This window comes from Mytilus edulis, chromosome 8, assembly GCF_963676685.1.
Source record: "Mytilus edulis chromosome 8, xbMytEdul2.2, whole genome shotgun sequence".
In the NCBI taxonomy this organism is placed as follows: Eukaryota; Metazoa; Mollusca; class Bivalvia; order Mytilida; family Mytilidae; genus Mytilus; species Mytilus edulis.
Genome location: NC_092351.1, coordinates 50,183,882 through 50,206,468, shown reverse-complemented (window position 1 = coordinate 50,206,468; position 22,587 = coordinate 50,183,882). Strand labels below are relative to the sequence as shown.

At 30.5% G+C, this 22,587-nt stretch overlaps 1 protein-coding gene across 2 annotated transcripts; it reads right to left on the bottom strand.

Moving 5' to 3' along the window:
- Positions 1 to 9,717: 9,717 nt before the first annotated feature.
- On the bottom strand, positions 9,718 to 21,997 carry LOC139485809 (uncharacterized). 2 transcript variants are annotated; one of them, XM_071270455.1, is made up of 10 exons: positions 21,962 to 21,997; positions 20,235 to 20,268; positions 19,050 to 19,224; positions 17,794 to 18,096; positions 16,594 to 16,663; positions 15,844 to 15,902; positions 14,219 to 14,269; positions 13,339 to 13,383; positions 12,753 to 12,797; positions 9,718 to 11,871 (listed from the first exon to the last, which is right to left on the bottom strand). In XM_071270455.1, the coding sequence occupies exons 2-10, from the start codon at positions 20,265 to 20,267 to the stop codon at positions 9,971 to 9,973; spliced, it is 2,682 nt and encodes an 893-aa protein (XP_071126556.1). In that variant the 5' UTR covers position 20,268; positions 21,962 to 21,997; the 3' UTR covers positions 9,718 to 9,970. The 2 variants fall into 2 exon arrangements, with proteins under 2 accessions (XP_071126556.1, XP_071126557.1); XM_071270456.1 differs by lacking the exon at positions 20,235 to 20,268 and having other exon boundaries at positions 19,050 to 19,254.
- Positions 21,998 to 22,587: the final 590 nt, after the last annotated feature.

The following is a 22,587-nucleotide window of genomic DNA, read 5'->3' as shown; positions in this document are numbered from 1 at the left end:
GGCTAAGTGAGATACCGCTCCAGAAAAAATATAATTTTCTTAAAGTTAAACTACATGATGGAACCAGAAATTGAGGCATTAGTTAAAAAGATGTCAAAAGATCGTTTTAAACGTCTTATGGAAGACATGCAAGGTATGCAAGAAGAGTTGTTAGACCCCGAGGTAGACATTTCAAATCAAAACAAAACAAATATGGCGTCCTATTCTGATGTACTGTCAAATACAAACACCAACACAAACCAAAACAAAACAGTTGGGGCTGATTATACTACAGATGAATCACATGATCCAAGTGACTATATAAAACCCATATTTCTGACAGATACCGATGTATTTGGTTCTGTTAAACCACCGAGACCCCTATGGCTTACGAACATAGAAATATACAACGCCATTGATACAAAAATTCCAGCTGAACGGATAAAAGGTATTCAGAGAATCCGTGATATGTGGCGCATTTACATGGATAACGAGGAGGACAAACTGTCTCTGTTAGTGACAGGAATGAACTTGCGTGGCAGACAAGTTCCCCTGCACTCTCAAAATCCCCGAAATCCAGGCAATTTACAACCAGATACCATCAGAATTATAGTGAAAAATGTGCCGATTTCAGCTGATGATGGTCAAATACATAGAGCCCTTACATTACAAGGTTGTGACATACAGAGTCTTAATAGAAAACGGTTAAGGGTAAAAGGCAAAATCACCAACTGTCAAACTGGAGACAGAATTATTATTAGTAAGTTGTTAGACAAACCTATAGCTAGAAGTTTACAAATAGGCAAATACATGGCCATAGTAATGCATAGTGGGCAACCTGAATTTGAAAACAGAGGCTCTTACAGTGATGGCAATACAAAACCATGCTATAAATGCTTGCAAGTGGGTCATTTTGTGTATGACTGCCCAAATGATTGGGTGTGTAGAAAATGCAAATTACCAGGCCACAAAATGATGGATTGTCCTAATGCATTCCAAGTAGTAAGCAACAAAGAAGAACAAATAGTGACCACAGATGAATCTGTTACAGTAGATGATTCTCAGTCAACTGAACAGACTGAGAAACTAAACCCAAAAACAAATGTGGCAAACAAACCAAAAGGTAGAAATACAAAAACAACAGACACTAGTTCAAACAATGCAAATAAGACAAATTCAGCAAAACCAGGAAAGGTAAAGGCTAGTATGAATGAGACAAGTTCAAGCAATTCTGACAAAGCACAATCATATATAGACAAATTTATGAACACACCGCAAAGTCAACGCAGGAATCTGTCTCAACATCATACCCCACCTACACCCCCAGAGAACTTACATGACAGAACTACTGGTAATAATGGCCCCAAGAAGGCCAAAGCTTAATAATTGTAGTCATATAGACAATGTAAAATATTTTAATGTAAATATTATAGTACAATGATCTTTTATCTATATACATGTATAATATAAACCAAAAAAAAAAATCAAAATGAATACTAAAAAAAGTTTTCAGCTCTTTATAAGAGTTAACTTCAATGTGTTGATGTTGTTGATTGTGAAGTTGACTATTGGTCATGAATGCAACTCATGTGCATGTTTTTATAAATGCAAACTCAAAACCTTTATTCTATTTAAGGCTTTGCTAAACTATAACAAAAGATATATAAAGTGTGAGATGTATATGTCAAAAAGAAATATATTACCAACTATTTTTGATTTCAATGAAGTATCTCATGAAATGCATGTATGCACGATGTGCATTATTGCTTTAATATTATTTACAACTATTGTGTTTACTATTGTTCAATCGCTGAAAAAAATCGAACAGCGAATATTTATTTATATAATTATCATACTACTAGTAAGTGGGTTTTTATCTGCGCTATTTTTAGCGCAAGTATACACATGCTGTGTGCTATTAATAGTAAATGAACGATTGTTGACATTAAGTAGAACACTGAATACAATATTAATATTCAATTTTTCACTGTTTAGAATGTATAAATACTTACCTCAATGTCAGCGTATTCATCCATACAGATTATACTGTATTTGTAGTTCAATAAAATATATTTTTGAAGTATATTTGAATGTTGCGGTACATGTAATAAATCCACGATATGCACTATTGAATATTCTTTTAAACTTCCTAATAGATACAAGTAAAATATCTTGCGAACAGTTTACTTTTTTAGTAAGCATAGCCAACACAATTTTAAAAGCAAACGATGTAGTTGACATACGTTATTATCCTAAATTTGTTTACATTCTCCATTTCACTTTTTCAAATAAAAGTATGCACACACATAATGTGAATAAGACACGCATATCAACCAGATATATCCATTCAAATAGTCATTGTAAGGCTGTAACAAATCACACGTGGATGTTGATTATTTCAGTGTCAATTTTAGTGTCTATTGATTTTTACAAAACAAGGTCAAAGCAGACCGGTAAATTAAATACCGTATTCACAGGTAGCGTGTTTTATTTGCTACCTGTAATTTTAGGTAGCTTGATGAATTGTACTTTTTATGTTTATAGAAGTAGAGTGATATGCATTGTTGATTTCTATATGATTGTTATAAACATGTGTTTTAATTGTATTGTTTGCAGGCAAGGACAGTTTTGTGAGGAAGTAATAAAATTATATGAAAATATACTTTGAAATGGCATCTAAATTTCTAATAAACTTAAGTAGTTTAAATGTAAATGGTACTAAAAATAAAGTTAAAAGAGACAGAGTAATTGAATGGATTAAATGTCAAAATACTTCTATCTGTTTTCTACAAGAAACTCATTTTAATGAAAACATAGAAACAGAAATAAGAAATAATTCAAATTTTGATATATTTTGCAGTCACGGAACGACCTCTAGTAGGGGTGTGGCTATTCTCATTAAAAAGTCACTGAATTATAAGTTGATAAATAAACATAACGATGTAGATGGACGATTAATTCTTTTAAATGTAGAAATTGATGAAAGCGTTTTTACACTAATGTGTATATATGCACCTAATTGTAAAAGTAATAGAAATATATTTTTCAAAAAAGTAAATAATACATTAAAAGAACAAGGGATAGGAATTACGATAATGGGGGGAGATTTCAATGATACGATGAAAGCGATAGACAGGAAAAATGCTCGTTCAGAGGTAAAAAATATCCAATCAGTAAATAGTTTAAAATCTTTAATAAAAACAAATAATTTAACAGACCTTTGGAGATATTCAAATAAAAATAAACAACAATATACTTGGCGAAGAAAAGATAAATCACAGGCAAGTAGGATTGATATGATTCTGATAGGTTCAGATTTCATACCACTAGTAGAATGTTGTAAAATTAAACCTGCAGTTATTGATTCTACGGATCATCAAAGTGTTTTTATGAAGTTTAGAACAGGTGCATCAGAAAAGGGTAGGGGGTACTGGAAAATAAATAATTCTATATTAGAAGATAATGACTACATACAATTAGTTAATCAAGAAATGGAAAGCTGCTTTATGGGTAATCGTAATTTAAAAAACCTTGGTTTAGCATGGGATATATTTAAAATAAAGATAAGGGAGGCAACTATAGCTTATTGTAAATCTAAAGCAAAATTTAAAAGAGAAAACTTACGAACTCTTGAAAAAAAATTAGAAAGAAAATTGAAAATAAGAGATGAACAAAAATCTGAGAATAACGTTTTAGATAAAGATATTGAAGAACTTGAAAATAATATTGCCAAAATTTATGAACAAAAGGCTAAAGGTGCTCAAATAAGATCACGAGAGAAATGGGTTGAATTTGGGGAAAAAAATAACTCGTACTTTTTAGGTTTAGAAAAACAGAGACAGGTAAAAAAGTCAATCAATAAATTAAAAGGGGAAAATGGTGAAATTTTAACGGATCAAAGTGATATACTTAGTAATATTAGAGAATACTATAAAAAGTTATATTCGACGCAAAACCCTGATAAAACATCAAGCGACAAATATATATTTGAGACAAAACTCGATAAAGAAATGGATAAAAATGATAAATCAATTTGCGATGGGGATATTACAGTAGAAGAATGCTCAGATGCTATTTATAAAATGAAACTTAATAAATCCCCTGGATTAGACGGTTTAACCGTGGAATTTTATAGAAAATTTTGGGATAACTTAAAGTTCATAGTAGTAAACATTCTTAATATTGGATACAAAGATCAAACACTTACATATTCACAGCGTACCAGTGTATTAACGCTATTATTTAAAAAAGGTGATCCATTGTCACTAGATAATTACCGTCCTATTTCTCTTTTAAATATTGACATGAAACTTCTATCGTACGCTCTAGCACAACGATTGAAAAAAATCTTACCAAAACTGATTAAAGAAGATCAGACTGGATATGTTAAAAATAGATTTATTGGTTTTAATCTTAGACAGATACAAGATATTATAGATTTTACTGATTTATACAAAATTGAGGGGGCTATAGTCTTTGTTGATTTTTCTAAAGCATTTGACTCTCTAGAATGGAATTTTATGTTTTCAGTTTTAAAACATTTTGGATTTAATGAATCTTTTATAAGATGGGTTAAGACTTTATATAGTGATATTCAAACATGTGTAATGAATAATGGTTGGATATCTGAGGTCTTTAAAAACACAAGAGGTATACGTCAAGGGTGTCCTTTATCTGCATTATTATTTGTTTTATCTGTGGAAATTATGGCTTCCAGATTAAGAAGCAATACTGATTTTAAAGGTATCAGAGTCAAATTAGATTGCAAAAATCATACTATAAAAATTTCGCAACTGGCAGATGATACTACTTTATTTTGTTGTTCTAAATATGATGTTCAAGTAGCTATGAATGAAATTGAAATTTTTGGTTCTTATTCAGGGCTGAAATTAAATAGAAACAAAACAGAGGGGTTATGGGTAGGAAAACTTAAATCTTGTAAAGACAAAATTGAGGGAATCAACTGGAGCAATGGACCAGTTAAGACTCTTGGCATTTACTTTGGGCATTGTACGGAGGAATGTGATAAACTAAATTGGGAAAATAAGATTGAAAAGATGAATAAATTATTTTATTCTTGGCAAAAAAGAAATCTTACTATTTTTGGAAAAATTTTGATAATTAAAACATTAATTGTGCCCATTTTTACTTTTGTGGGATCTGCTTGCAGAGTTCCAGAGAAATTTTTAAAAGAAATAGAAAAAAGTTGTTTTAAATTTATTTGGGATAATAAACCAGATAAAGTAAAAAGAAATTCAATTATTAGTCCATATGAAAAGGGGGGTTTGAATATGATAGATATCAGAAGTTATTTCACCGCTCTAAAAGCTATGTGGGTAAAAAGATTAGTAAATGATTGTGAAGGAAGTTGGACAATTATACCTCAACACTATTTTTATAATTTTGGGTCAAACTGGTTAGTGTTTCAAACAAACAGTGGGGATAAGACAGACGAAAGCATTGAAAACATCCCAGAATTTTATAAAGATATTATTAAATGTTGGAAATTAACTGGTGGAGGTCTAACAAAAAAACCAGAAACATTTACAGATATAAGAAAACAAATATTATGGAACAATAAATTTATTAAATTTGAAAATAAAGCTATATTTTTAAAATATTGGATTAAAAGCGATCTTATTTATGTAAATGATATCATAGATGAAAAAGGTGGTATTTCTCAAGACATAATTTTAAATAAACTAAAAAATAAATCAAACTGGATGGCTGAAATTAATTTAGTTAAGAAATCTATACCAAAAGACTGGGCAGCAATTTTAAAATCGGAAAATTCTATAAAAAGTATTGTTAATATAAAAAGAAACCAATTTATATTGGATGGTTTACCTATAAAATTAGAAGCATTAACAAATAAACTTGTATATAAGTCTCTGATAAATAAAAAAATTGAACCAGCTATTGGACCCAAAAAATGGCTGCGTATATTTGATATAGATGATGTGTTATATCAAAACTATCTATATAAATTTTTATTCAAATATTTAAAAGAAAATAAACTTAGAATTTTTAGATGGAAATTACTACAACATATTCTACCTACAAAGAAACTTTTATGCAGGTGGAAAATTGTAAACAATAGTTCTTGTAATTTTTGTACACAAGAAGAAGATTATGATCACTTCTTTATACTGTGTCCGTATTTAAAACTTTTTTGGAATAAAATAAATGAAGTTTTAAATAACAGTAAAATAACTTTTAAAGTAAAACTAAGACACTTAGTATTTGGATATAAAACTTCTGAAGAAGAATATTTTGACTTAAACTATTTTTTAACAATTGTGGGCTTTTCAATTTATAAAGCCTACTACATATCTGATCAAAAGACAAAAAATGTCAATGTTTACTCAATTTTTCGCAATGAGTTCAATAGAAGAGTATGTTTGAAGGTTAAAAGTAATGTTTTAGCAACTATTAGAAAACATATTGCGTGATTAATCGATATTATCTAATATATATATATATATGATGTAAAAAATGTAATATGTATTTTGCAACTAATCACTACCCTGAGTGATTAGTGGATTGTAACAGGGAACATCGGGAGCAGCTTGGACTCTTGAATGATATTGTAACAAGCCAATATTTGAAATAAATATTTATTTATGTTGTTAAAAAAAAAAAAAAAAAGCCTCTAAAGGATAACAAGATATTTATAGTCTTGGTCATCCCAATCATTATCCTGACTATCATTATTTTAACTTATAAATATTATCAAAAGAAGAAACATGATAATATTCCAAGTAATTATTTGACGTCAAATGTAAACACGGACATCGTGAAACAAACTGTTGCTACGCATACATATGATGTACAGGAAGAGCCCCACTTGTATGACGATATTTCTGATGAAGTACACGGAAGAGATACATGTATGGAAGTTGGAGAAATTATCAATCAGGAAACCGAAACTATTAGTGTTTCTATCCACTATAATGATACATGTGGTTCATCTAGTGAAGAGAACGAACCAGAGACTGAAAGTGTACGAAACGAAACTGATCACGATCATGGGATAGATTCAAAAAGCGAGAACAGTGATAGAGGTTGTGGGTGTTTAAATAATTATGAAGCAATAAGTTCTGACAACATCGAAACACACAAATATCTATCATTAGAATCAATTGAAACATCAGGTTGTTAAAATATGTCAAACCCTATAAATAAAGACAATTAACAATCTTTTCTAAACTATTGAACTTCAAAATTAGATACAAAAAAATGTGACTTAAATGATGTAAATGTCTTTGTTGTATAGGTAAACTACTACATGCACTAGTCTGTTACTGACGTCACACATACTAGTTTGATAAATGCATTGTGTGACTTCAATTGTAGAGATAACTACGTTCTTAAATGACGACCTCACAGTACTAACATAAACGGCGAGTAAAACATACACTTGTATTCCTACCGAATTAGACTATTTACCGGATTTGTAATAACACAAGCAACACGACGGGTGCCACATGTAGAGCAGGATCTGCTTACTCTTCCGATGCACCTGATATCACCCAAGTATTTAGTGGGGTTCGTGTTGTTTAGTCTTCAGTTTTCTATGTTATGTCTGTAATATTATTTGTTTGTTTGTCTTTTTACCGTTTTAGCCATGACGTTGTCAGTATGAGTATGACTCTATCTATATCTGTTATCTTTCGTCCCTCCTGAGAAAAAGGGTTAAATGGAATGCAACACCCGATAACAGACATCTATTATCATACTAATGAATTTCTATTATGATTATGTGTCCTTTGATGACTAGTAAAGTAAAATGATAATTAAATAATATTCACTTGTTTTCCTTCTACTAAGAGATAGAAGGGTGTAGATTTGTCCACTCAAGACATTTCATCTTTCATAGGGAGCATCCACTCGTGTTTCTTTTTCTGTGTTAAGAAATTATTATTTTAGGAATGGGTTTTTTATTTATGACCTGATCTTTTTTTTTTTAATTTCATGGAATACTATGACACTAAGACAGAAATTCATCTTTATGTTCAATTATAGTACATTTTGTATGTAATACAATTTGTTCTTTATTTTATATTTTACGAATAAAAGAACTCGCTGTTTACAGCCATTCTTACATAATAAAACTGAAATCAGGAGATATATGTGGTTCAAGGGATCGAACCTTTATGATATGTGTCTGCTTTTATATGAATATATAAAAAAGAAGATGTGGTATGATTGCCAATGAAACAACTCTCCACAAGAGACCAAAATGACACAGAAATTAACAACTATAGGTCACCATACGGCCTTCAACAATGAGCAAAGCCCCTTCCGTGTAGTTAGCTATAATAGGCCCCGATATATTTATTTCAAACTGAAGCTAAATATTCATAACGTTATTGACAGAATTTGTATTTCACAACTGATAAAGTAAAGACGATTAGCTTTTAAGTAGCCTTTAGTAACTGCACGTAATCCAAAATCATACGTTCGTTTTAAGGAAGCTGGCTTGTCATGTTTTAGATTTTTTGTCAGATTTTCGGAATCCTCTGGTTTTATCCGTTTGAATGCCTTGAAAAATTTTGCCCAGTGACCTCCATTTTTCTTTTTGTAAATCTTTTACATGTTTAATGATATGCCATCTGTAAAAGTCTTATACAAATTTAATTACTTTTTAACAGTTTTTGAGAACTTCAACTTGTCAATGATAAAGATATGAAAAGTGAAGAGAGAATATTTTTCCGCCAAAATTTTAATGGCTATTATCTCGAAAACAAGCACAGTGACCTTTATAATTTTTTTTTGATCTTTGGATTCCTTTATTAATCCCCTATCTATATAAACTAGTGTTTTGAAATGTTAACTATTTTGAAACTGAGAAGCGAACTCCCTTAATGTGACCTGTTCATACACTTTGTAGTGCTTTTTTGTTATCTATTGCTTACTAATTGAGTGTTACATCTCGTCTCTCGTTATTTCATACATTTACAGTAGATAATTTTGAAAATGTTTGGTAAGACTATTACTTTTCACTTCTGTTCACGTACTATGAACAACACACTAATTTGTTTTGTAAAAAACTATTGTATACCTTACAACAAAATTATTTTAATTTACCTGTATACATTATTTTATTTAGCGGCTTTTTTTTAAGGTCATTGCTGTCTTAATGATATTGTTTAACATCCCACCCCTTATTCTATTGATTTTGTATTTACATTAGGGCATAGATTAACTATATTTGTCCAGTGTATGTTCACTTGTTTGTGTTAATATGTCTTTTGATTGAATTAAACATTTCAATTGATATTTTATATTGCGTCTTTTTATGCTGTGATGTAACACTATAGTTTCAGGTAAAGGGTCAATATTAATTTCTATAAGAAAAGAAAAAGTTTAAACCCGCTGCATTTGCTTGCACATTTCCTTAGTCAGGAACCTGGTGTTTAGCGGTTGTTATTTGTTGATCTGGTTTACAAGTGCTTTATATTTCTTTCTTTTTATAGAGATTAGACTCCTGTTTGAATCGTTTTACACTACTAATTTATAGGGCCCTTTATAACTTGCTGTTCGGAATGTTCGGTGTGAGCCAATGTTCCGTGTTAACCACCGTTCTTTGACCTATAATGATTTACTTTTATAAATTGTGACTTGGATGGAAAGTTGTCTCTATGGCATTCATACCACATCTTCTTATAGCTATTCCCTTTTGTCAAGTTTTTGTTTGTTTGTTAAAGTTTTATTAAATCATAAGGAAGTGTTGTGTACAATTTATTATTTATTTTTACAAATATATTGATTACATCATTCATATGTGGTTTTCCCTTTTGTATCTTATGCCTACTATGTAGAGTAAACAATATATTTCGCCTTCGGTGATTTAAAAATTGTTCGCAAACTTTTCCTAAGAAATATAAATGTAAAGACATCTAATATTAAGGCAAAGCAAGTGCAATCGAACGTCGTTTTGCTTTGATATAAAAGTGCATAACTTAATAGTCAAATACGTGCACTTCTTTCACTTTTGTATCGTGTTTATCTCTTCATATTTCCGCAACAGTTTAATTATATCTTTATGTCCATGTCGTTTTGCAATTTTCATTGGTGTGTCATTACTCTTTGAAGGTCTATTTACGTTTGCACCGTATTTCAGCAATGTTTCTACTATATCTGTATGTTCTTTCTCACATGCAATATGAAGTGGTGTAAATCCATTTTTGCTTTCCTCAATATGGATATGGTTCATTGTCTGTTGCTGTAAGAGGACTCTTACTATATCCAAACGATTCATTTCGCATGCCACGTAAAATGGTGTCCTACCAATATCATCAACTTTATTCAGTTTGGCCTTCTCCTGTACAAGTAGTTCTACAACTTCAGTAAGACCTCGTATGCACGCAAGATGTAGTGGGGTGAATCCAAGTTTTTCTTTCTTGTTTATGTGTGCTTTGTGCTTTATTAACAGTTCTACCATATGTAGATCACCATTGTTACAAGCTATATGAATTGCACTACGACTGTCACTGTCTCGGAGATGCACGTCCGCTTTTTGCTGTAAAAGCATTTCAGCAATATGCTGATGTCTATGCAATACAGCCAAATGAAGAGCTGTTTTTCCGTCTGAATCTTGTTTATCAATACTTGGCATGTCATTTTTCACAAAATATGCTATTAAATCAGTGTAACCAGATGTTGAAAGTTGATGTATAACAGTCGACTTGTCTTTTACATCAACAATATTTTTTGCCTTTAAATGTTTTTCAAAGTGCGGAATCATTTCCTTTCGAAATTTAGCTGAGCACATTTGCTTATTTGCAAATACAGTAGATATATTTCCACGACTTATGTCGAGTATTAATCGAGTGAAATATTCATTGAACAAATTTTGAGTAATATTTATCATAAAACTTTCAACATTTTCTAATAAACAAGGTAATCGTATTTTTTTCTTAACAAAATCAATAGATCCGTATTTTAGTATACTTCTTATAAAATGGTGACCAATACAACCAACCATCATATTAAACATGTATTTATGCATACATGTAAAACCGTGATCACACTTCTTAACGAATGTACCATCTAACGATTTCAGAGTAGATAACAGTAAGCCTTTAGAAGGACTTTGCAAAATTCCTGACTCAGTAATTATATCTCTAAGCATGACGTCAGTCGTAACGTTATGTTTATCTAGTACATTTTCTTCGACAACATTGTCTAAAACAACGAGCAGGGCTAACACTAAGTAGGTCGCATTTGATTTCAGTTTAATGTTGTTGACTTCGTACGCTATATAGCTAGAAGGATATGTGAAAAAGTTTTCATTTCCTTTACTAGCTGCTAAAATTATGCAAATACATGGGAAAAAGCTGTATAACATGCAAATATCATCTTTAAGTTCACTTATTATTCCACTCTTTAGGTAAGATTCACCAATCTCCTTTCTTTCGTCGACTGATAACTGAAGGTCACCTAAGAGAAAATCACAATGTTCAAAGGAGATATTCTCCAAAGCTAGTTGATTCTGCACCGAATGATATATCTGCGATCTACAGGTCATTATTATTTTTGTGTTAGCATGGTAATCTAAAACTGTTTTTAAAGAGGAACAAATAAGCCTGAAATCTGTGTCACAGCAATATCTCCCAAAAACGTCATCAATAATAAATACTTGGTTCATACTTGACAAGACATACTTATGTAGATCACAAGCATTTACTTCAATTACCATGCATTTATGGGTTTTCTCTAAAATAAAGGCCACAAAATATGCATTTGCAGTTTTACCAACGCCTGGAGGCCCACTTATTAATACACAGTTGTTGTTCTGAATTCTCTCCAAAATTACTTTTGTGGCTCTTGTATTGACAAACTTTTCCGTTTTCTCTTTCCAATTTAGTTTTTCCTTATTTAGGATATCTGGAAATAAAAAAAAAATGGTACAAAAAACAACATACACCTGCTTTTTTTTTTTACATTTTTACCTATTGCGTCTGTTCGTTGTGTTCACCCATCGTTGCCAATATAATAGAATTTGATGCGACTGTCATACACATAAGAGCAATCCACCATTTTCTACATAAGAAAATGTCTCTACAAAGTCAGTTATATGACGGTTGTTATCATTCGTTTGATGTGTTGGAGCTTTTAATTAGAGAAATTCCTTTTAGAATTGTCAACAGTAGTATACTCATAAATCGATTGAGAAAAAAAAAATCAAAAAAATCAAGGCAACAAACTAAAACTGAGGGAAACGCGTCAAATATAAGAGGAGAACAACGACACAACAGAAAAACAGCATTAAACAATTGTAACACAGACAGAAACAAACTTAAATAATACATTGGCCATTTTGCTGACTTGGTATAGGACACACACAAGACTTACAAGTGACGCTCAGATGAAAAAAGTTCCAAAGCAAAAACAAGTTTAAAATTGAAGAGCACAGAGGACCAAAAGTTCCAAAACGTTGTGCCCAATACAGCTAGTGTTTTCTAAGAACATCCTTATTATTTAGAATAATTTATAGTTTTGCAAACAGTAAATTTTATAAAATGACTATATGATAGATATACATGACAAAACTAATGTGGTGAAATACTACAGAATAAACGGATACATCACATAAAACAACTTAATCCAGAACATAAAAATACACAGCCGAGTTGGCCAAAGCCTTAACGTACAAAGAGACGCCACATTTGAAAAATAAATCGTTTAATTCTATTGTGTGAATTCGCGTGTCTTTTGTAGATGAACTACAATTGAATCAAATCAGATAAAATTGTTAATATACTAACTGTTCATAATTTCTTTGTTGAACCATGAATCTTCGTCATCAGTGCCTGTAAAATATCAATCAATTTCAAGATTAAAATATGCGTTCAATTTCGGATGAAAAAATATCAACATTTAAAGAAAAGTTTAATGTGTACGAAGACAGAAACTAACAAACCCAAGGTGATATGGTTTCTTAATATATCAAACTTTTGATATACGTATGTTTTATTTCCTGAGAAAAACAAGTATGTTTTAAATGTCATTACTTATCTTTTCTTTTATTTGAAATGGTCAACATGTTCTAAATAGCTTCTAAATAATAGTGAACGATTACTTTTAACATGTAACGTTCAATTGCAGCCATTCAATTGATTTTAGGACTTATCAACTGCCGCAAATTCAGTAATGTTTAGACTATTTCTTCAGTCTCGTTAGAACATTGTCAACCTATGATATAAAAAGAAAATGTGATATATTTGCAAATAAAATAACTCCTCACAAGGGACCAAATAATACAGAAATTAACAACTTGAGGTCACGCATAACAAGCATTTTATAATATTGTGTGTTCATGCAAATAATTTCAATTTCAGGTAAGTAACTTACTCTGGTGTTGAGGGCAATATGCAACCAGCACAAAGATGAGCATACCTGCGAATATAAACAAATTCGTCTAAAAAGCAAAATACAAATGAAATATAATTGTAGAAATTAAGACTGAGTGTAAAAGACGGATTCACGGTGTTTTTGGACGTCTGGCGTAGATACGAAATTTCAATCCTGGTATCTATGATGAGTTTTTTTAGTATAATTGCGGAACTGTGATCCTTAATCTTAACTTTAAAATCTTCTATACATATTTTTTTTATCGGTTTTGGCACACTATTAATGTTGTGCAATGCCGTTCATTTTATCATGTAACAATGGGTCTCTAATCGTTATCGGGCCTTTATTTATTCGAAGTTTTGTAGGTTTATTTCATCAAATACATGCATTTATGAGATCTCTATTTTCAATACCTATTGAACTCACAACAGTTACACTGAAAACAGTCGAACAGGTTCAAGCACAATGTAATGAACTTGCAGTTTGATTTCAGGTTTTGTGGCGTGTTGGAGATCTTACAAATATTTGAGATAAGGCACTACAATAAAAGAACTGTCAATTAAATGCACTAGAGTTTTACATTTTTTTTACGATTTCGTTATACACAATTTTGTTTCAGTTCTGTCACACACTACCTGTATACCATGAATTAGCAACATGACTCATGTAGTTAAAACTATTGCCTCTATGTGTTTAATATATTTGGACTTTTAACACTCGTGATGCATATCTTTATATCTTTCATAAAACATATTTGGCAGTTGAAATAATAATTCTTGTTTATGCTTATTTTAAGCTAAGAGTTTTTGTTATAACATTTTTGAAAATATTTGAATCTCAATGTATATGTTTTTGGTCAAAATACAAGTGATATACATACCAATAAGAAAAGCCAAACAAAATATAATGGCGAATAAAACGTAGATTCGACCTAAAAATAGACAAAATTATGTGTAATAATTACAAAGCAAATTACCACAACATCTTTAAGACAAAAAGAAAACAATTATAAAATCATAAGAACAATAGTGCATAAACATATCAGCTTAGAAGACCCAAGTTCCCAGTTCAAAAGTATACATTGAACTGAATAAAATTTAACTTTGATTTGGTATCACTGAGCATAGTCACTAGTTACAGTCGATTTATGCACAAGCTTAAAGTTATATGGTAAATTTGGAAAGCGACAATTGTAAAACAACAGTCGTGCTAAACAACAAACACAATAAACAAAAACAAAAAAACGTCAACCACGTTACTGGTTAAGGACAACAAATTGGAAGGAAATATTTCGAAAACAAACAGCCAATGCCATGGCAAAATACGATAAGCGTCAAAGGTCAACATGGTCAAAAACAATACACATAACAAAAAAAAAAGATAACTAACGACCTAGTAATACAAACCTTAGCAATGTGGTCAGGGACGATAGGCATATCCTGCTCCACAGGATACACCCATTGTGGTAATCATGTAAAACAAATCTTATGATAACTAAAGTATGGTAAACAACTTTCGAAAAAGATCGAAAGGGATTATGGTAATGTTATTTGGATCATTACAGTCGTCCTCTGAGAAACAGATTGTCCGTATCTGTCAGCCAGCTTGTGGTTCGTGTTGTTTATTCTTTAGTTTTCTATGTTGTGTCATATGTACTATAGTTTGTCTGTTTGTCTTTTTCATTTTTAGCCATGGCGTTGTCAGTTTGTTTTAGATTTATGAGTTTGACTGTCCCTTTGGTATCTTTCGTCCCTCTTTTGTGATGACATTCATAAACTTTTCGAACTAACAACAGTTTTATTACTCCATTACATGGAATTTTTTATTCAATAACTTTATTATAAGCAGCAATCCTTTTCAATAAAATTATAAAATCATGTTAGGAAATTCAAGCTCTGGACCTCAGAAAATATTGTAATTCTATAGCATCATTTAACAGGGGCGGTTCCAGCCATTTTAAAATTTGGGGAGGGGTGGCCCAACCCAGGAAAAAGGGGGTTTCAACCATATGTCCCCATTTAAATGCATTGATCGGCCTTAAAAAAGGTGTTCTAACCCCCAGACCCCCTTGGATCCGCCACTGTTAAATGAATGAATAACGCCGTGTACTTTAGTTGACGATGAAGTTTAGAACTAAATATTGATGTTTTGTCCTTAATTTTGTAAACTGATAAATATAAGGACTTTTTTTTTTATGATAAAGACAATGTGTAGACCCTCACGAATTCAAATAACATAATCATTTTTATCGAATGGTATTTAAAAATGTCAAAACAGGTGGGGAAAACAACTCATTTAAAATCCAAGGTTTTTGCGTTTTGCCATTGTCTTCAAAACTATTCAAGGTACACTAAATTTAATCTATGGCCCACTTTTTACCGGTTTGTTGAAATAACTGTTAATGTTGTCAATAATTTTCATGTCACAATTGCTTTCAAGCAAATAAGTGATGTTAGTCCATTGGATCATTCAGTTTTATAATTTATTACACAACAATTTATCTACCTGTAGTTATAGCACCAGATTCGTCAATGGTAACTGTCTGAATTTGATCTTCAATTATTCTACAATGTTAATTCATATTATGAATTATCAACTATACAGTAATAACAGCAGTCTATATGAAAGAAAATCAAATTTATAGAAACTAAAATATAATTTGTTATGTGAATGATATAATAGCAAAAGATGAAAATATATGAAAGCTCACAATTTGCTAAAATCATTCTCATTATAAAGTAAGAGTAATACAAGTCATCAACATCCAAATGGAAATAAAGATTATCAACATCAATGTGAAGTCATTTGGATGACCCCCAGTTTTCTGCTCAATTTCTATTGTAAATTTACGTGTATAAGGTATACAATATGATGGAAATACTGAATTTCGAGAACAATTCAAAATGGAAAGTCCCTAATGAAATTACAAATCAAAAGCTCAATCACATCAAACGAATTGACAACAATTGTCAGTTTCCTTACTTGTTAAAGGCATTTTGTTATGTAGAAAATAATGTATTTATTGTTATTAAATTCAATACCGTCATTATTGTTTCAAGCATCGTTTTTTTTTATGTTGATGGCTTCTTTATAAATCTATATTCACTTCTCTGTTTGTACGTAACTTTTTATCAGTTAACAATGCATTGCTAATCTTGTCTAATTTCTTTTAAAACACAGTTTCATTCCATACCCTTTTTTTAGACTTGTAAAAGAATACAGAATGCAAGGATTTCAAGGCAAATATAAACTTACTCTGTGTTGTCTTTCAATCGGCATTCAAATGATGAGTTCCAGTGCGTTGTAGGCGGAACACACTCATAATCTATGAAATGAAATGTGCAAAATATACGGTAAGTCATTTGTGAAGTTATTTGTGATGATCTTAAACTCATATTATTATCGCCCTTTTACAGTTATAATATTAAAAACCGTGTTACAAAAATTGCAAAAAAATGTCAATACAAAATTAAGGTGTTTTGTACAAAAGTATTACTATGTAATTCATTATTTGTAGGCTTATTTTGAATTAACACTGTTTTTTTAAATAGATTAAAGATATGTATATTACTTGGACATATTTGACGATCATATACTTTAATGTATTCAAATTCAAAGTCAAGCCTTCAGGCACTACTTAAATTCATCATGTACATGTGATTCATATAAATTATTTGTTTTAATTTGTTTAAAAGCAACTTCATCTTAACATAATCAAAACAAGCAACACATAGATTTTATCTAAAACAAAAATGATGTGAAGTTGTTAAACTATTAGTATAATGGAATGTGTATGAAACTCAAATCATGAATTAACTACATCTAAAACAACGTAACAACAAAACAAAAAACTACACTTCTACAGCATATCATAAACAGTAGTATGCGGTATATTAAACTGATATTTAGTCATGCTAGCAAGAAATTATCACTCTACTAATTACAAATGTATCTGAAAACTAATGATTAATGGCAAGTCAAAATAAATAAAAATAAAAACAACATTAAATTTTTGGAAAGAATTTGAAATATATTTTGAAATCAGTTTGATATAAAATAACTTATAAAAATGAAATGTTTTTAAATTTTCTTCATCCTTATTTGATATCATGTAATCTGTTATAAACTCTTTAATTGCATTATTCATGTTATTGTCAATAATTGCTATTTCTCATAATTGATTTTTGTTAATTGCTTTTTAAGAGCTATTCTTGTCTATTTTTGTTGAACAAATTTCGAAGGTTTATTTTCTACTTATGAATTTGGTCGCTAATTTTCTCATTTGGAATTTTTCATGCGGGGACTTTTTATGGATTTTTGCTCACTGTTGAAGGTTGTATAATTGCCTGTTATTGCTAACATTCGCCTAGTCTAAATTATGGTGGGCAGTAACTTAAATAAAGATTTACTAGCCCATCATAAACATTTAACAGTCATAGGAACAATCACCTTTACCTGGAGTTAGAATTCCTCCAACAGAACATTTCCTTAAGAAACATGTACAATCTTCCTTCTCCGGCAAACACATACATGGATTTCTTGGTGTAATGACGAAATCATAGCCATTAGCATAATCACATCTACATGCCGTGTCTTCAGTACCTGTTCCTTTTTGGTACATAAGTTGTCCAATACCATTGCATTTCGACGTTTTGAACACACATTCAGAATTCTCATTGGTCCAAAATCTAATCGGTTGATACCTATTGCTGTCACATGGAACTCCTTGTAATGTCCCGACAATTATAAACTTGTATCCTAATAAGAATATAATGATTTGGATATGAACATTGAATAAATAGAATCACATTTAAAATAAGAGGCGCCAAGGAGCCTTTGGTGCTAACCTGATATTTTTTATTTACAATTGATGCATGAAATAATACAACCGTTATACTTTTGGTTTATATGAGATTTTCAGATATAATCCAAAAACTGCGTTTATCCACTATGTTTATTTTTAGCAATGTTTCCCATGTTGGTTGGCAGGCAGGGTCATTGGATATCTTTTTTGTAAACTAGATACCCTTATACTTATTGTGGGCAAGTTTGGTCAAATTTGTCTCTGTTGTTTCAAAAGAAGACTTTTGTAAAATGTTAAATTTGACTTTTTAAGGGAAATAACTTAGGTCAATTGACCATTTTGATCGTGTTGACTTATTTGTAAATCTTACTTTGCTGAAAATTATAACAGTTCATCTCTACCTATAATAATATTCAAGATAATAACAAAAAAATGCAAAATTTTCCTTCAAATTACTAATTCTGGGGAAGCAATCCAACAACGGCTTGTGTTCACCTCTTTTCTTTTTTTAGCCATGGCGGTCATCATGATTTGTTAGCTGGGTCATTGGACACATTTTGGAAACAACATACCACACTGATAGTTGTGGCCAAGTGTGGTTAAATTTGGCCCAGTAGTTTCAGAGGAGAATATTTTTGTAAAAGTTATCGACGACAGACGGCGACGGACAACGGACAAGTGATGAGAAAAGCTTACTTTACCGTTTGACAAAACAAAATGACATACAAGAAAAGTATATTTTTTATAAATAGTGTTGCTATTGTCAATGAACATAGAATTCACTGAACGTTGAATGTTTTAACTAGATGATCACATTTAAAAAAAACCAACAAAAATATACTGTAAACGTCATTAATTATGCTTCCTCTTTACAATTTAACACATAGGATAGCCTTTGTTAACTTACCAGGTATTTCAAACTCGGGCTTATTTCTACATGACTCTCTGTTGTGCTTCGTGTTGTCATCGTACAAACAAAGATAACTCTCACTTCTATTGCAATACTTATTTGATCTTATATTACGTTGTATATCGCTTGGGCAGTATAATTCATATGAAATTGATTCCAGCAATACAGTAATCTACAGTCAATAACAAATATCATTATCATACTTAATACTTGTACCTACTAATTTGATCTTCATCTTTTATATAAGCTTTGGATTTCAAATATTTTGGCCACGAGCATCACTGAAGAGACATGTATTGTCGAAATGCGCATCTGGTGCAAGAAAATTAGTACCGTTAATTTTATTGATAGGAGAATATAATTATTATGCTTAATGAGAAAAAAATTAAACTTGATATATACATGATATATTTGTCTATTTCATTTTCAATTGATGACAATTTTTGCATGCAAATAACGATGAGAACAAATTAGCGATTCAATAAATTTATATGCTCTTCAGGAGCGTTTGGATTGCAACTGGTAAATTATAGAATGTTGTATAGGTGCATGTCTTATGCCTAGCAACAGGTTACATAAACATGTAGTAACCCATCAATAATACCTTCAGCATGTTGTTGATTTCGATAGGTTATTTCTTTATTTTATTCGTAAATAAATCAGCTTAATATCATCATTCATATTTATGTTACCTAAATCTGTTGACTTGCCCACTTTTTTCAGATTTAATTGTATTGTCAATACTTGATGATTCGATGCCTAAATGTGTTCCTTATGATTGTTTTATGAAGTCTCTGTTGTGTATCCGACACTGTGACTGTGTGTTTGTTTATTTAAATACAGTGAGTATGTGATATAATTCTTACACTTACAATTTTTCGTGTTTTGTGATGTGTCCTCCTTAGACACTATCTTCGAGATATTGACACTTAAAGTTCCGTTTACATAGCATAGTTATTGCTTGATACGAAGGCGTGTTACTCAGTTATCACGATTTTTACCTAACGTCGTATATAATGATACGTATTGGTTTTGTCTCATTATTGCAGACAAATATACATGTCATATCAAATGCAAACTATTAACCCAAATGTTGTAAAATCATAACCTATGACGTATACATATAATATATGGATTAAAAATTTAAAAAGCATGATATAAGTAGAAAACATATAAACATACCAACAAAACTGTCTGTAAAAGTCTCGGAGACATGCTGAAAGAAGAGATGCACATATTTTTGAAGTAATACTTGTTTGAGAAAAAAAATATACTTACGTTTTGATTTCAAGCTTTACGTTGATATCACCGTGTTGTTGTGCGATGTGTGTTCCACATTCTCTTTTAATTCGTGTATAGATTTTTTTTATTGCACCACGACAAGAATTTGGTTTGAAATTTCAGATGACAGAAGGTCATGCAAATAACTTTCAAGATTGTTGATCATTCTTTATGTTTTTATTTCTTAAGATGTTCAATGAAGAAACTGTTCAAAATACCAATCAAGTATTATATTGTTGTGTTTCTTTCAATCAATGAGACTTATATTTTACCTTCATAATGATTATAAAAAAAGAATGGAAAGAGTATATAAAAGCCGTGTCTATTCAAGTTGAAATAAAAATCAAGTGATATTTTAGATGCGTGAACATGTACATGTATGTAACATGTATGTAGTTTTGAAGAGCATCTGTGTCTTTTTATTTTCACATTTTATTCAACCAACATGTTTATGTTTTTCTTTGTTGTTTTTATTATTTGGATAATAACAGTGTAATACATAAAATGCATGTCAAAAATTACCAAAAAACAATAATTCAATACAACACACAATTTCTAACACATATACGGCTCGTACAAGCAATTATATCTTTAAATAAAACACACTGACAGACAGACAGGCAACAGCCAACGACACATAAAAACCATTATGTATATTATGTAGTTTATCGCAAGTATTTCATGTATCTATATAGTTTCATTTTTATGAGTCAGTGTAATTTATGACATTTTCTGAATGGAATAGACCGGCATACCAAATTATTAAGCCTGATATGTACATGATGAGGCTTTCTCATGTGAGCGGTGTAATTAGAATTTTACTTAAAAGTTTCAGAGAGAGGCTAAAGATTCAAGTGTTGCTATAATCATAGTCATAACATTTGAATAAAATATGAATATGTGGTCATTGATTTCTTCTTGAATTTGTCGTACGAAATTTAAGAGTCTTTCATTGACATTACTTGAATAAGTCGGTGTAAGAAAATACTGGTTTTAAAACATATAGTATCTTCATATAACGGAATAGATATAACAAGAAGTATTTATAACTAAATTTTGCATTGTTTTTCCAGAACGAACGTGCAAACGTTCCGGATAAAAAAGTCTTTATCTACTAACTGATTTCAATTCTCATTAAACAAAAAAGCTTTTTATCGAACAGAGATTCGTGAGTTAGAATTTGCACGGACACGACATATGTCCAACTGTGAATATTCTTTTGAACTCAAAGTAACGACACTATTTAGTATGCTGTTGTTTACATATGAACTGTAAACAATAACGAAAGTTTGAATATAGTCTAGTGCAAAATGTATAACTTATAATGTAGTGTGTAATGAAAAATCTAGAATATTGTTTACCTGCTAAAAATATCGATTCAGATCCAAGATTACATACTGACAATATTGCCGTTTCACCTATTTGCACTTAGTTGAAAACAAAATTAAAAATGATTAAGTTCTATCAATTACATGCAATTATTAACAGCAAGATTGTATCTGTTTGAATTATAGTAAGTCTGTTATTAAATAGGTGTAAACTATGTAAATATGTGTATACATGGAGATGTAAATATATGTAGTAACAATCCACTTTGAAAATAATAGATAGTTATGATAACGCCATACCTTTTATCTACTTCCCGCTTATGAATATTCTAACTGCCGTAAAAGTAAATTTAAATTACAGGTAAAAGGTAGGGTACACTTTTTTTTAAAGGTAATGTATGTGTGAACATACCAACATTTTTCGCCGAAAAGTAGGTTATATAAGGTATAGGTTGTGGATTTAAAAATAAACATGTTTAAGGTGACCCTTAAACATTTTAAGATTTTAGGATTAATAATCGGTCAATTATTTCAGAAGGTCCTTGTATGTTCAGATATCCTCTATTCTGATGTAACTTCATAATAATATAGTTCAAGACCTCAACAATTCTTTTAATGTTAAAGGATATCCTGACACTTACTTGTAGAGGTACTAAAATGATAAGCAACTCAAAAATTTCATTTCAGGATAACTTAGAATAAAATAATTTGGATACTTCCTTATATAAATTTTGTTTAAACAAAATGTGAAAAAGGAAAATATTAACTTAGTAACAAGTTATTCCGAGTACACAGTTATCGGCATTTTGATTTTCGTTGTCCACGAATATAGTCCTTAATGTGAACAGTGTGTTACTTGTCATTTTATTTATACCCATTTCAAATTTATTTCTCCATGTTGTATGCCTAAAATAGCAAGTAAAGGG

Bases quoted from the DNA above. Each gene is read 5' to 3' on its own strand.
- LOC139485809 (XM_071270455.1), bottom strand. From the start codon at position 20,267: ATGTCTCCGAGACTTTTACAGACAGTTTTGTTG. The intron at 18,097-19,049 runs GTAAGTTAACAA...TATTCTTATTAG, and splicing joins GCCCGAGTTTGAAATACCTG to GATACAAGTTTATAATTGTC. The intron at 12,798-13,338 runs GTAAGTTACTTA...GATATTTTACAG, and splicing joins ATATTGCCCTCAACACCAGA to GCACTGATGACGAAGATTCA.